The sequence below is a fragment of the Harpia harpyja genome, chromosome 9 (assembly GCF_026419915.1).
Source record: "Harpia harpyja isolate bHarHar1 chromosome 9, bHarHar1 primary haplotype, whole genome shotgun sequence".
NCBI lineage: Eukaryota > Metazoa > Chordata > Aves > Accipitriformes > Accipitridae > Harpia > Harpia harpyja.
Window position 1 is genome coordinate 34,043,148 of NC_068948.1, and position 14,461 is coordinate 34,057,608.

The 14,461-nt window shown below is 40.8% G+C and overlaps 2 protein-coding genes across 3 annotated transcripts; one reads left to right on the forward strand and one right to left on the reverse strand.

The window, feature by feature from the left end:
- Positions 1–1,082: 1,082 nt before the first annotated feature.
- On the reverse strand, positions 1,083–5,500 carry GPN3 (GPN-loop GTPase 3). 2 transcript variants are annotated; one of them, XM_052796548.1, is made up of 8 exons: positions 5,376–5,500; positions 5,145–5,253; positions 4,888–5,055; positions 4,305–4,429; positions 3,503–3,618; positions 2,754–2,850; positions 2,091–2,219; positions 1,083–1,344 (listed from the first exon to the last, which is right to left on the reverse strand). In XM_052796548.1, exons 2-8 carry the CDS (start codon positions 5,233–5,235, stop codon positions 1,282–1,284), a joined length of 789 nt encoding a protein of 262 aa, XP_052652508.1. In that variant the 5' UTR covers positions 5,236–5,253; positions 5,376–5,500; the 3' UTR covers positions 1,083–1,281. The 2 variants fall into 2 exon arrangements, with proteins under 2 accessions (XP_052652508.1, XP_052652507.1); XM_052796547.1 differs by having other exon boundaries at positions 5,336–5,494.
- A 629-nt stretch (positions 5,501–6,129) lies between these two features.
- On the forward strand, positions 6,130–13,819 carry DENR (density regulated re-initiation and release factor). Its single transcript, XM_052797455.1, has 8 exons — positions 6,130–6,148; positions 7,101–7,215; positions 8,229–8,248; positions 8,509–8,593; positions 9,255–9,338; positions 11,448–11,564; positions 12,607–12,746; positions 13,541–13,819. Exons 2-8 carry the CDS (start codon positions 7,110–7,112, stop codon positions 13,583–13,585), a joined length of 597 nt encoding a protein of 198 aa, XP_052653415.1. The 5' UTR covers positions 6,130–6,148; positions 7,101–7,109; the 3' UTR covers positions 13,586–13,819.
- The last annotated feature ends 642 nt before the right edge of the window (positions 13,820–14,461 follow it).

Sequence of the window (14,461 nt, forward strand, 5' to 3'; positions counted from 1 at the left end):
ACATGATATGCCTACATATAGGTGTTCACTGATGTTTAGCATTTCATAACCATGAGGCCCTTTTTGATAAATATTTTAATCCAAGGACACCACAAGTAAATGTCATTCCATAGGGTTAAGGAAAAGTTGATACGTACTTTGACACGAGCAGCAGAGAAGCACATCCTGAAATCCAGCTGAATGTAGCTAATAAATTGGTCTAAGATGTTTTAGGAGAAGCAATAAAACATATTTTGAAACACTCAAGACGACCCAGGAACACTTGTATACATAAAAGAACTATAAACAGTGACAGGTAAATTCAGCTGTACACTTTCACATATGGCTTGAATTATTACCTGATTATGAACAGTCTGTTAACAGCTACATCCAATTAAAAAACTGATGCTACTTCCCTGAAAAATTCCTAGGACCATTTTTACATGCATTTATTTCCTTAGGTGATTATGTTCTTTGGAGATAATGGGCTGAAGTTTTGCTTATCTGAATAGGTCACATAGTAGGGGTATGAGTTCTCTATTCAGGACAAGAAAGGAGCTTGCTTAATGGTTGCTGAAGTGTTCATTAACTAACACACTTTTTAAAGTGACTGCACAAGACCATCACTGAAATCTCTTTAAGCTTATTTTATTTAAGTGTTGTGCTGTGTTCAAGATGTTATCAATGTATCAAGTACTTAAAGCCACATGCAAGTTGTACAAAAACCAGCCTTAAGAAGGCTTAAAATCTGGGCTCTTCCAAAGTGAATGTAAAATACTCATGTTTTTTAAGAAGGGTGAGACACCACCCACTGACCAGATGTCCCTTTGAAGTTGCCAGTAATTTCTTCACCTGATACAGGTTCAGTTAATGAAATACAATTTTCACCCTTTAGAACAATTCTTTCTCTCAGCTAATAATGAAACTAATTAATTACTCAGTATTTGAGAGAAATATCTGTAACATACTTGTATTTGCCTTTGCCTCTTTTGCAAATTACTAGATTTTGTTCAAGCATTCCTATGCTTAAATGAGATACATCTGTATGTGGGGAACTTTAGTATGTACTAATGCTAGCCTATGTATTTTATAACACACACACATAAGAATAAAAAATGTTTATTAAAATAGTTATGAGGTCATATAACTCACTTTTCACTATAAATTTTAATTATCTTACAGACAAAACAGAAGTAGCTTTGTGTGGATTTTTTTACATGTTTAAACTTCTTTTTCTCTTTTACTTTTTTTTGTTTTTAACACAAGCAGGGTATTTTCCTCCCATTTTTGAACACGTGGCTTTTACTCATCCACATGATCTTGAAAGTATTCATCCACAAGAGCAGATTTATCTTCTTCGCATTCCTGCCAAAAAGAAAACAAAAAAGGTAGAACCTGACTTTTCCCTAGTGCCTGTTGTACATTGTCTGTTCTGTGATGCTTTATTTTAGAAACCACAACAGGAACAATCTCTAATATGGTTCCATAAAACATGCAGCACAACTTTCTGAAAAGCAATCTGTTTCTAGAGCTATTGAAATTGTATAGGTCAAAATCTAGACCCAGGTATTCTGCATACTTAAGAGTACAAAACTGAATTAAAAAAATGTAATAAAAGCACTGGACTTGTTCCTTAGGATTTATGAGCTGAATAATAAAACTAGACCGGGCTTGGAACAGATTTTAACACAGCAGTCTTCTATCACATATTTTACACGATAGATTAGGAATAAATTCTATGTCTCATATACAACACATGGGTTCAACATAGGAATTATCAGGGGAGTTTGAACAGTCATGCAGGAAGAAATCTTAGTCATCTTAATGGTCCTTTCTGACCTTTGAAGTTTAAAATGCCATTATTTTTGAAAACCAAAGCATTACTTTTAAACACAACCATTTGATCAGTCTGCATATGCAAGATGATATTAAAGAATTTTACTTTTGTAATTGTAAATGAACACAATGTAAGCATTGTCACTAAAAGACAATAGCTTATTTTGAACCATACTAAGACAATAATTTATTAGCAAGGCAAAGAACATATTTATATTACAACTGATATTACAGATCCTTTTTACATTTTCATCTTACCATCAGAAGTACCTTACCTTTGGTTCTTTAAATTCAAGATCTTCTCCATACTGAATGGTGAAGTCTATGTGCTGCAGAACTATATTTATACTTTCCTCATCAGAGCGATCAAAAGGTAGAAATCGAACCATACCATAGTCATCAATCTAGAGAAAGGATTCAAAGGGCATTAGTAAGAAAACGCAGTAAATTAGTTCTCAATCACTCTAAGCACCTTCCTTAAACCAAACTTAAATATTCATTGTCTGGACTGCTAAAATACCATTTAAATCCCTGCTGCAAACCAGTGGCAATTCCCCACTCAGAACCGCTGGCTATCAGTCCTAATTTCTACACAGTAGCTAAAGCTGCTTTCCAAAATTGCTAACAGAACAGAATTCACAGGAAACTTATTGGCTACAATCCAAATATTATTATCAAGAATCTTATGCTAATCTGAAAAAAATCAAAAGCTGAGTTAAAACAGGCAAAAAGTAAAATGTTCAAGTGCCTGAGAATCTTTGAGATCCTGGCTTTGTTAATTAAGTCTGGTAGGTAAATACATAGTTTTGGGGTGAGGAGGGGAGAATTATTATAGTACATACAGTATGTACAACAGCAGTGAAGTCAGCGACCATACAGTATGGTTTATAAAAACAGGACTGAATTTAAGGGTACTCGTTAAAAAGCAATATACCTACCAATCCACATATAGATTTAGTCAGCTTTTTAAACATTTTGCTTTTCAATATATTTGTAGAATCTTCAATCATAGAATACATATCTGGATCTAAGTACCTGGGAAGAAATAAAGCCATCATTAACACTGAAAGAATCCTTGGCCACAGAGCAAATGAATCATTGTGCTTTGAGATAGCTACCAAAACCATTTATCATTCTGTGATCTGAATAAACTAACCTCCTATCAGGAGAACTTAAAATGTTTAAAAACAGTTTTTGTAAGTATTTGAATGTCTCAGATTACAACTGCTAGTAGAAACAACTGAAGTGTTTTTTATTTTCTTTTTGCTAATATACTTGTATACTCAAGAAAGCTTTGAGGAAGACCACAGGGAAAAACTTTTAATTTTGTAATTTTAGCACAAATGTAAAAGTAACACATAAGTAATTCAGTATGTTCAGTATCAAAAAAACTGACAGGATCACCTCCGGTTTAGGTTTTGAAGTATAGTACCCTGGAATGTCATTCAGAATGACATAAGTTATTCAAGATAATTATTTACAGAAAACTCCAGAGACAGGTACAAACATGGAGCTAGCCTTTTGTCTCTGACTAAATTGTAAGCATCTGGTCCAGACTTAAAGACTATGTTCGATATAAAACAAATGCATCTTCTCCATTCCAAAAGCATGTTTTAACTGTGGGAAACATTTTGAGTGAAGTTCACCTCCAGATATTACACTACAGAGTAATTTTTTTGGAACTTACTTTTCTATTTCCTTCTTGGCCTTCTTGCTCAGCAAATCCATTTTGGTCATGATGTTAATCTGTGGAATCTCTAACGATATCATTGCACTCAGTGCTGCCAGAATTCCAGAGATAAACTTAAGGAATATGAAAAATGATGTAGTTAAGTACAGAAAAAAATACAAACGTGCAGGACACTCTACCACAGACCAAATCTAGTGAATATATGAAACATGGACACGAGGCCAAGTGGGGAGTCCTTATCTCTGTTGGAAAAGGGAGGTGCGGAGCTTCCCATCTGCCATCTTATTTCCAGAGCTTCAAATCTGGATCTGCCACTGAAAAGGCCATTACAAAACTCAAAGCCCATCTCAGAATTCTTACTGCTAGACAGGGAAAGTGGTCTGCTCTCTCTCCAGATCTGAGAAGGCTCTCAGAATCACAGAAGAATTTAGGTTGGAAGGGACTTTTAGAAGTTATCTGGTTCATACAACTGCTCAAACCAGAGCCAGCTTCAAAGTCAGATCAGGTTGCTCAGGGGTTTTGCCTAGTCAAGTTTTGAGTAACTCCATGAACGTACACTACACAATCTCTCTGTGCCCCTGTTCCAGCCTGACCACTCTCGCAGTGCTGGATTTTTTTCTTTACATCCAACTGGAATTTGCTTTGCTGCAACCTGTGTCTGAGGCAGCTGAAGACAGCAATCAGCTCTCCCCCAGCCTAGCGTTCTTCCCTCTGGGCTAAACAAACCTAGCTCCCTAAATTGCTCACATTTCCTGTTCTTTATCAATCTTAACTCTTACAACAGATTTCAAATGGATACCTTAAAAGATTCCACCATAAACTGAGAATCCACAAGAAAAACTCCACAGACGCGGAATTCCCACTGCTGAAGCTGCTCCACCAGCTGTTTCATCACTGGCAGATGTGTATAGAGTTCGATCTGACCTAGGGCACACTTAGGATATTAGTATGCAGAAATGTGAAGCTAACAGGAACAGTTCACAGTAATCAATTATATAGATAGGGCTGTTGCACTTAATATAAATAAAAGCTGATAAAGAAAGTATCCTCCTTCTTTTCAGACAACTCTGACTGTATTTGGGTGAACTTATACTGGTGAAGTGGAAAAGAAATAAAAGGGTTTTCCTCTTCCCTTGACCTCCAGTGAGCGTTAGTTAGCAGTTGCCATAGCGTTCCCACACCATATGATGCTGTCAGATGTCAGTGCAGTCGCCCAGACTAGCCTGGGACCAAGTTCACTTCTGAAACATCTGAAAGTGACTCTGACAACTGTTAATAATGCAAAAAAATAACGTGTGAATGATTACAACCAACAAAACAGAAGTACTGCACATTTCATATTGCACATGAAGAATGATAGCAAAACATTGACATTTGTTTACCTGGGCAATCAAACAATATATAGTCATCCTCCACATGCCCAAGGCTTTCCTCTAGCCAGTTAAAGTTATTGGCAAAGTATTCCATGCAAAACACCAAGCCGCCATTGGGACCAAACCTTAAGGATTCATCTTCCATGACGTCGTCTACTTCGATTAACTCACGGATGTCTAGAACAACGAGGCGGTTTTAGTGCCGTTCGCTTACAGCGCTGCCCAAGGGTGACCGCAGGCAGCCTCCCGCAGCTCCCGCCGCTCACCTGCCATGACGGGGTAGCTGAAGAGCTCGGCCGCCGGGTCCAGGTTGACCACCTGCACGGCGCGGCCCAGCGCCTCGCAGTGCTGCACCATGGTGGCGCAGTACGTGCTCTGCAAGGCACACGCAGGCCATCAGGGACCGACGAACCGCGCCGCTGTCGCCGCCCCGCCGCCTCCCGCCCCCCGGCCTCACCTTCCCGCTGCCCGCCGGGCCCATCACCAGCTGCGCGTACCGCGGCATGGCGGCGGGCGGGCCTGCGGCCTCCGCGCAAGGGCGAAACGGCGGCAACCGGCCGCTCCGGCGCCCCGTAGCTCGCCTGGTCACGCGCCCCGGGTAGCCTATGGCTCGCACGCTTGAGACAGCGGGGGCTCAAACCGCGCACCGTCACGCCGCGCACCGTCACGCCGCGCACCGTCACGCCGCGCACCGTCACGCCCCTCCCCGTCACGCCCCTCCCCGTCACGCCCCTCCCCGTCACGCCCCTCCCCGTCACGCCCCTCCCCGTCACGCCCCTCCCCGTCACGCCGCGCGGTCTCCGGCGGCGCGCGGTTCTCGCGAGAGGGCGGTGGCGCTGGTGAAGGCGCACGTGCCGCGCGGTGTGTGGGAGCCGCCGCCGGAGGAGGAGGAGCCGCCGCCCCCCCCCCCCCGCCACCGCCGCGGCCTGCGGGGCCTCCCGGGTAACGCCACGCCGCTGCCGCCTCTGCGCTCCCCCGCCCCTTTCTGTGGGAGCCGCTCTCCGCCGCCGCCGCCCCGTCCCAGCGGCGAGCGGCCTGCCCCGGCGTCCCGCCTGCGGGCGGGCGGCCTCTCCCCCCCCCTTCCCCCGGCTATCAGCATCCCTCCCTCAGCTCCGACACCCTCCCTCTCCTCCGGTACCGCGGCTCTGCCTCCCCTGGCAGTGACTCCTTCGCCTCTCGTACCTCAGCATCTTCCCCCCTCAGGTACCCGGCGCCCTCCTTTCCCTCAGCCCCGGCACCCTCCCCGCACTGCGAGCCCGCCCCTCCTCAGGTACCCGGCGCCCTCCTTTCCCTCAGCTCTGCCCCCCACATCCCACCACGTCTGTGATCCCCATCACGTCTGGTTCCCCAGCACCGTTCCCCCCGATCAGCCCCCGCTTTTACCCCCTGCTGCCCAGCACCCTCCCTCCCCCATTTGGGATCTCCATCTCCAGCATCCTTCTCCTCACTACGACCGTCTACCGCTTTTCCCTGAGGCCCCCCTGCCGCGAACCCCACCACCTCTGGCGCCCTGGCATTTTCCCTCAGCTCTCTTCATTGCCCAGGCACAGCTTGTACAGCGTCCTGACTCTGACTCTTCCACACACATAGCCTGCTTGCTCCCATGATCCTGGGGGACTTACGCATTGCAAACTCCTTCCCTGTTGACTCCTATTTTCTAAGCCCCTTGCCCGAGAATGTGTGCATGTAAACCATTGTTAAATGTATTAGTGGGTCAAGTTTGGTTTGCTTGTTTTGTGGTGTTTGGGTTTTTTTGCCAGTGTCCTGGGATCAGCTTGTAATCCTTTAGATGCTGATTGAAATGACCCCTTTTCTTTGCTAGTATAGTGGCAGTACCTCCCCCCACTCCCCCAGTGCACCTGCTGTTCATATGCCACTGATTTAGCATGATACTTCACATTTTGCTTAACCCAGTGTGTTCTGTAATTCCACGTGGTGTTGTCGCAGATCTTTCTTCATTTCACACAGCATTTTGTGGCACTTTGGGGTTTTTCCCCTTATGTGCTAGAATTCCATACTGCTTGGTATTTTTTGCAGCCATTTTCCCCATATTTTTTCATTATTTCCTGACCTCTTTTTTTGTTTCTTTTTTTGCTCTTCTTACGATTGTACCTATTTTCTCTGGAATTCATCAGTCTTTGGGATCCTTGTTGAGTTGGGAAAGATGTGAATAACTTTAACCCAGAACTTAGGTCCTGATTCTTTCGTTCTGTGATCTCCAGGCTTGTGACATGGCCACAGATGTAGCTGAGCCTGTGGTCCCTGACTGCAGAGGAGACGTAAGGAGCGGTGCCAGGTCAGATGCCGACTATCCTCTTCGGGTTCTCTACTGTGGAGGCAAGTGCTGAAGGGGCAGTTGTCCACGATTCTTACAATGTGCTGTTTGTGAGGGCAGCCTAGCAGAAAGAATGAGAGAATCGGAGATTTTCTTTTGGTCAGCTTTTATTGAGAAGCTAGACCATGATCAGCTTGACCTTTCTGATCATCTTTCTGAAATAGCTTGTGTTGTGTATTTTACCTAAAGCATTTTTGGTGAAATGTAGGGGTCTTCCCTCTGAGAGATGGAGGTACTGACAGCATTCTGTGTGTAAAAGAAGCGAGAGTGGTGCTCAGATTGTGAACTGTTGAGCAGAGATCTTTTCCTGCAGAAAGCGAGTAAAGCCTTTAGCACAGAAGAGGCCTCTGAGCATTAGCATGACAATAAGAAATAAAGTTAGAATTCATGAAAGTAATTTTTACACTGTGTTTAGAATTATTCTTTACTCATTACATTTGTAGTTACGTGGATGATAAAGGAAAGTAAGTAATCTTGACAGGTGTGTGTTTTAGATAGATATGTTATTTTGCTTTGGGCTTGAATACAGTTGCAGGGGATTAGGAAATAATCCCTGTTGTGCGTGAAAGTCTGCACAATTGGTTTGGGTCTGTTCTGGGGCCCAGCCCCTCTTCTGGACATTGGCAGCTCTTGGAAAAAGAAAAGCTAACCAAATCACGTGGTAATTTATTAGGTATATCCTTTGCCTCAGGTAGAACTGGTGTTTCTTTCTGTAACTTTTCCCAAAGCTATAGGCATCTCCTTCCCTTCCTTCATTGGCTGGGTGCTCTTGCTGGGATAGTTTTACCGTAATACAGAGTGTGTGAGCAAATGACTACTGAGAAAAAAATTAAAATGTGGAGTGGTATCAATAAAGTAATCTGTGTCAATGTGTGGTTATAACCAGAAGTTATGACATAAGAAGTCATCCCTAACTTTAAAATACCATTTTGAATTTAATGCTAAGGCTGTAATTGGAGAACTTATTTTTGTAATCTCTTCTTTTTTTTTTTTTTTCCCTCCCTTCTTTCTCCAGTCTGTTCATTGCCAACAGAGGTGAGTTAATTTTTTCGTTGTCCGAGTTTCTTCTTTCTGTCCTATGATTACGGACTATGATGATCCTTTCTGATCTTTTCTGGCTTTTCTTAATTGTGGCAGTTCTGTGCTTCAGCCACTGTCATCTTTAGGATGACACGAGGTTTCTTATGTGCTAGTATAGTATTCATATTCAGTCATCTTAAGGAGAAGTGGCTGAGCTGAATAGCAAATATATTTTGATTCATTGATACCAAATTCACATGACCTTTCTTCTCTAGTACTGCGAATATATGCCTGATGTGACTAAATGCAGACAATGGTTAGAAAAGAATTTTCCAGATGAGTTTGCAAAACTTACAGTAGGTAAGAATCTTTTCTATTTTCTAACTGGTATGTGCCCTTAGACATACTCAGAAATCTTTGAGCTTGTCCAGTTCTCATCTCTTCCCTTTTCCTGCTGTATCAAATGTGAAAGTTAATAATTTTCTTAGGAGTCTACGGTGCTTTTGGATGCTGTGAAAATATGCTTGATAGTGTCAGAAAACACTGAATGAACAATGTGTAATTTCAGTAATAACATTTGAGCTTTCTTAAGGTTCCTGCTGTAACCAGTCATCCATGTACTTGTTTCCCATCAAAGTTAGTTTATTGGATTTTATGTTTGTCCAGTCTACTGTGGATGGCTGGAGTAAAGGTCATTAGTAATAGGGAACTTGTTGATTTGCATTTGGAATTTCAATATTAACACTATCATTAATTTCTGTCTTTCTGTGGAAATTATGTGAAGAGGCTGTATTGAAATTGTAACTGTCTTTGAGCTAAGGCTTTTCTGAAGTCTAATTTGCGTAAGTACTGTAATGAAGATGTAACACGCATCAGTCAAGGGCCTGCTGCACTTAAGCACAGAGTTTACGGATTTAGCAAAATACCACTGTACCTTACTTCCTGTTCCTGTAAGGCTGTGGTTGTCTGACCACTAATTTTGTTCTCTTTCCTCTCCCCACTCCTTTCTGATGCATTTAAGAAAATTCACCTAAACAGGAAGCTGGGGTTGGAGAAGGCCAAGGAACTGCAGGAGAAGAAGAAGAGAAGAAGAAGCAAAAGAGAGGCAAGGTCTAAATAGTTGATTGCGGTACTGACATATAAGCAGTTTGGGGCATCCCTTTCTCACTGCTGGTCTGGACTATGGCATGGATTCCTTGTGTTTTGGTTGTTAGCTACGCTTTGACTCTGCACAAAACATACCGAATATCTTTCTTCCAGTGGTAGCAGAGTTGGTGTGGTGATATATGCTGGTGAAAGAATTGGATAGTAGGAATAGCAAGTGAAAGGTGACCTGCATCATGTGTGTCTCATTGTTCCTGTCATTGCTGTTGTACTTACTCAGGGAGTAATTCTTCTAGACCTAAAATCAGCTGGCATGCCTCCCGGAATACTTGTTTCTGCCCTGTTTAACAGCAGTTTATAGGTTGCTTGCAGAGTAGAACAAAGACTGCTTTCCTCCATTAATGCCTCATGACACTGCTTTTGCCTTTTTTCCTTCCACCCGTCCTCTGTATTCACGTAACAGGATTTGGTTTTATGCTTTTAACACTATGACCTATGTCTCCTTTAACAGCTATGTCTCTTCTCAGCAATACTAATGAAAAACATTTTCAAAAACCAACTTTGGAAGATATAAAATATATGCAACAATTTAAACACATTTTTATCTTCTATTGTTGGAGTTCTTTCTGTTTAATTAATGAGCATACTTACCACTAGAAATCAGAATGCTGGGGTTGTTAATACGCATTTGCCTGTGGAGTGTCGGTGGTGTCTGTAGTGCTTCAGAAATTACGGTTAATAGCCCAGTAAGATTCAGATTTTAAGCCACATATCACTGCAGATGTTTTATTTTTGTGTCTGTCTTGGTAACCAGTTATGTTTACCTTGTCAGTAGGCTATGTGTAGTGACAACAGTAATTTATGTTCTGTAGCTTGGATGCTTTTCCCAGAGACTTCAGGAGATTTTCTTTCAACATTAATTTATTGTGTGGGGTGGTATAGTTAGTTTTCAGTCTGAGTTTTGGTTCAAATAATAGTGTTTAAAATATTTAGGGTTTTTTTTCCTAGAATCTACAGTTTCATTAAAACTTATGGTATGGTGTTAACTATGATGCTATAAGATTGACCATAAGAGAGAGGGTGAGGAAAAACAAGTGAAAACTTACTAAAACACTGCAGAAATTTACTGAAGAAATTTTAAGACAGAAATTTACTGTCTTAAATTATTGGATATCAGTTTATAGTAATGTAGAATTGAAAATTCTGCATGTTAGAGGAGGAAGTAGTCACAAGGGGTTAGTTTTCTTGTCATAAATTCTTTAGGTTTTCATGCTGAGAAGGCTCAAGAACATGAAACTTTGGTTACCCTGGCGTAATTTGATGACTGTATACAAAGAGAACCGAGATCTTAATCTGACTTAAGAATCCTAATGAGTGGAATATAACTTTTGCATGCTTTACTCAGACTAATAAATGCCTGATATGTGAAGTGTTCCCTCAGGTTGGCCTAGAAACAGACAGTAAGAAAGAAGATGTTAAATCATGTGGAAGTTTGGCAGTCAACTACTGTAGCTGGCTTCTGTTTCAGAGGCATGATGTTTTGTGCTAGCACGTTCATAGATATATGGTTCATACTGGGGTCTAGAACTTAAATCTGCGGTTTAAAGCAGCAGCCTGAATAGGCATGTCCTCATGGCCTCAGTAAATGGACGGAAGTTGCTTTGCCTCGGACACAAACCCTGAGGTTGTTAAACTCATGAAAAGCATTAAAGTAACAATTTGTTCCTAGGATTACAGTGAAAGAACAATTCCTGAAGGAGGGGTTAAATGTAGACCAAATGCAGTGATTAGTAAAGTGTGGGGAAAGCCCCTCCCTTTTTTGATACTTGTAGTGGGGTCTGCTATGCAAGCTGTACTTGAATGTCCATTTGACATGTGTATATTGTTATTTCTTGTAATATTGAGCTTTGATGACATGGGACCTTTCTTAAATAATAATAAAAAAACCTGAATGTGAGACAATGTACAAGATATATTTTTGTTTACCAACACAGATGGGGAGATAACAGTTTCTTTGTTTAAGGGATGAAATCTGAACTTATATGCTTTTTTCTTTGATTAAGTGTGACATCATTTAACTAATCATGTAACCTTATACTCTGTTTTAAAGGCGGAAGGGGTCAGATAAAACAGAAAAAGAAGACTGTACCACAGAAAGTTACAATAGCTAAAATTCCTAGAGCAAAGAAAAAATATGTCACAAGAGTATGTGGCCTTGCAACGTTTGGTGAGTTGACTTTTGTTATGTGGTTTTTCTTGGGTTTAGATGTGCTTGCCTTTAACCTCATGATATTTCTTCTGATTGTATTACATTGTGTGATCCGCTTCCATCTGTGCGAAGTGAAAGTCCCAAGGTGCTTTTAGCAGTTCCAAAGCATGCGAAAGGTACACTGACTTCCCTCAGTGATAAATCATTGAAATCCTTATTTCCACGGTGTTTGCAAACAAATAGGGTTACAGGTTTTTTTGAAACAGGTTATAAACGTATTTATTTTCAAAAAGATGCTTATTTCCATCAAACTTGTAAATATGTTATTGACAATTAATTTTACCTGTTCTTGAGACTGAGTAAGTAAGGCTTTAACTGCCTTTCTAGTATGGCAGTCAAATCATACCAAAGTACACTAACGATGCTGTCCTGCATAGCTTTGGTTTGTCCTACATAGCTGCAAACAGCCACTTGGTGTTTATACCTATAACAACATCTTACTTCCCACATTGATCATGAATTCTGTTAAAAAGGTAAGTTTTAACCGTGGTTGTATTAACAAGATGTGTTACATATTTCCTGCATGAGTGTATTGTCAGTTTTCTTGAGGGATCAGTAATACACACTAGCTTGATCTGAACTGTATCTTCGTGCTGGAAGCCAATCTCAAAAATTGTTGGGATGTGTTTCTAAAGGGAATATACTGAAGCACTTCTGTGGAAAAACTTGTTCAATAACTATGGAAGTTATTCAGAACTGGAGGGTCTTTTCAATCAGTTTTGCATGTGCTTTTCTAGTGAGTGTGTGTAGCATAGGCCTGTGTAAACAGAATGTGTAGAGGACATTCAGCAATTTTTGTGTTGAAGAGTTTGCTAGATTTGTAGTCAGTTGTTTCGTATGTAAACAACAGACTTTTGCTTTCAATGGAAACTGTAGCAAAGCTTTAACTGTAAACTGCCACTAGTTTTTCAAGAGTTAAAAGAAGATTTTGGTTTTAAACTTGAGAAAATACTTGTATGAAATGACTGTATTTAAAAACTGTCCATTTTCCTGTCAACAGAAATTGATCTTAAGGAAGCACAAAGGTTTTTTGCTCAGAAATTTTCCTGCGGTGCCTCAGTAACAGGAGAAGACGAAATCATCATTCAGGGGGATTTTACAGATGACATTATCGATGTAATCCAGGAGAAGTGGCCTGAGGTAATAAACCCTTTCTTCTGTCAGAACTCTAGTTTCCAGAATAGCCTGTGACTTCCCAACGATTTTGAAAAAGGGTTTCATCTTTGGCAGCACAGATGGTTGTACAGCACAGATTGTTGTGCAAAAATAAAAGACCAGTTGTTGCATTCCCACCTATGAATGACTAGGTTAGGGAGTGATTAAACTTGAAGTCAAATGTTGCTTCTGTCATCCAAGAAACATTAGCTCTCTAAACATGTAGTGCTGTTACTGTGGATACTAGAGTGAGGAAGGCATGGCAGAATAATTCCAGCTGTCAAATATCTGTGGCTTCTTTGTGACTGTTTCTTAGTGGTGAATGCCTAAGTATTTTTACATTGCCATCTTATTTTTCAAAATCTCTTAAAATATTGCAAAATTAGAAAAAAAAAAAACAAACCTGAAACAAAACCCACTTGTGCTTCAGAAGAAGAGATTAGCTAATTTTGGGTTGGACTGAAATGTTGATGGTTGAGAGATTTGGTTGCACTGCTGTAATCACATGCAGTTTCTTTGACTCTCCCTTTTTCTGGTATTTCTGGTATTGGCCTTCTTTCTGGAATAACTTTCTAGGCCTGTCTTTATTCAGAGCCCCATAGGTTCGGCTGTGTCCTATAGGCACATGTCACTCACGTAGAATTTACAGCAGGGAATCTCGGATGGTGCTGTGTACTTCTCTCACACTTTATTACATGTACAGTGGTGAATATTGAGTGAGACACATAAGAAGAAAATATACTTAATATGCTGTGTTTTGGCTTTTTTTTTTTTTCTAGGTGGATGATGATAGCATTGAAGATCTTGGAGAAGTCAAGAAGTGATAGTGAAAGACTACCTTTATTTAATTGTATGGTTATAAATGATGTAGCCAAAGTGAGGCTTCTAAATCCATTTGCTCTGCAGTGAAACTGTGGAGAACCCATATCCTTGGCATTTTCACTGTTCTGTATAGGCTGCTTGGGTTTTTTTGTTGTGATATTTGCCAAAGTTAAATTGGGGTTCTATCATGCTTACGCATGAATTAGATTTAAATAAAATTACTGTTCCTCACTGAACACAGTTTCTGTTTTCTTTACAGCTACTTTCCTCTAACAATCTTACAGGCAAATGATAATTTAAGTCTTTAACAGATTATTTTTCATTTGCTCTCCCTTCTGCTAAACTTAAGTGAATAACGCATGTTTGCTAATGTACAGAAACACATACCTCTCATTGACCTGCATAAAATCTTAGAAATCAGAATGGGACAAACGTTCTAAGGGTTTGTTAACAAAGGAAAATGAATCCTAAAGCGGTCAGGCAGTTGGACTAGGTGATCGTCGTAGGTACATGCCAACTGAATAATTTTATTCTGTTAAGTGGAAACACTGAGGAACATGTGAATATGTCTGAAATGTTTAGCCTATTTTCATAATTCCAGATGATCTCCTAACTTTGCTGGTCTTCTAGGTCTTCTACTCCTGCAAACAGCCTCAAGCATCGATTTGGTGCTTTGTATTTCACTGCTCCATTTAATAACATTAAATGCTCCCTGGCAGCAGAGTCCTGGAGTTGATATTCTCCTGTCACTGTAAAACCTAGACGAGGTCAAACCCAAGGGGGTGACGCATCGTACACCCTGTCCTCTACCAGTAAAGTTCTTTTTTTCTGTGATTTTTGTTTATACGCTGATGGGTTTAGTGGAGATTGGTGTATCC

Coding starts and splice junctions, on each gene's coding strand:
- GPN3 (XM_052796547.1), bottom strand. CDS start 5,383: ATGCCGCGGTACGCGCAGCTGGTGATGGGCCCGGCGGGCAGCGGGAAG. Junction 5,056..5,144: donor CAGCTACCCCGTCATGGCAG/GTGAGCGGCGGG, acceptor TCGTTGTTCTAG/ACATCCGTGAGTTAATCGAA. Junction 4,430..4,887: donor TATATTGTTTGATTGCCCAG/GTAAACAAATGT, acceptor AGTGTGCCCTAG/GTCAGATCGAACTCTATACA.
- DENR (XM_052797455.1), top strand. CDS start 7,110: ATGGCCACAGATGTAGCTGAGCCTGTGGTCCCTGACTGCAGAGGAGAC. Junction 8,594..9,254: donor GTTTGCAAAACTTACAGTAG/GTAAGAATCTTT, acceptor GATGCATTTAAG/AAAATTCACCTAAACAGGAA. Junction 11,565..12,606: donor ATGTGGCCTTGCAACGTTTG/GTGAGTTGACTT, acceptor TCCTGTCAACAG/AAATTGATCTTAAGGAAGCA.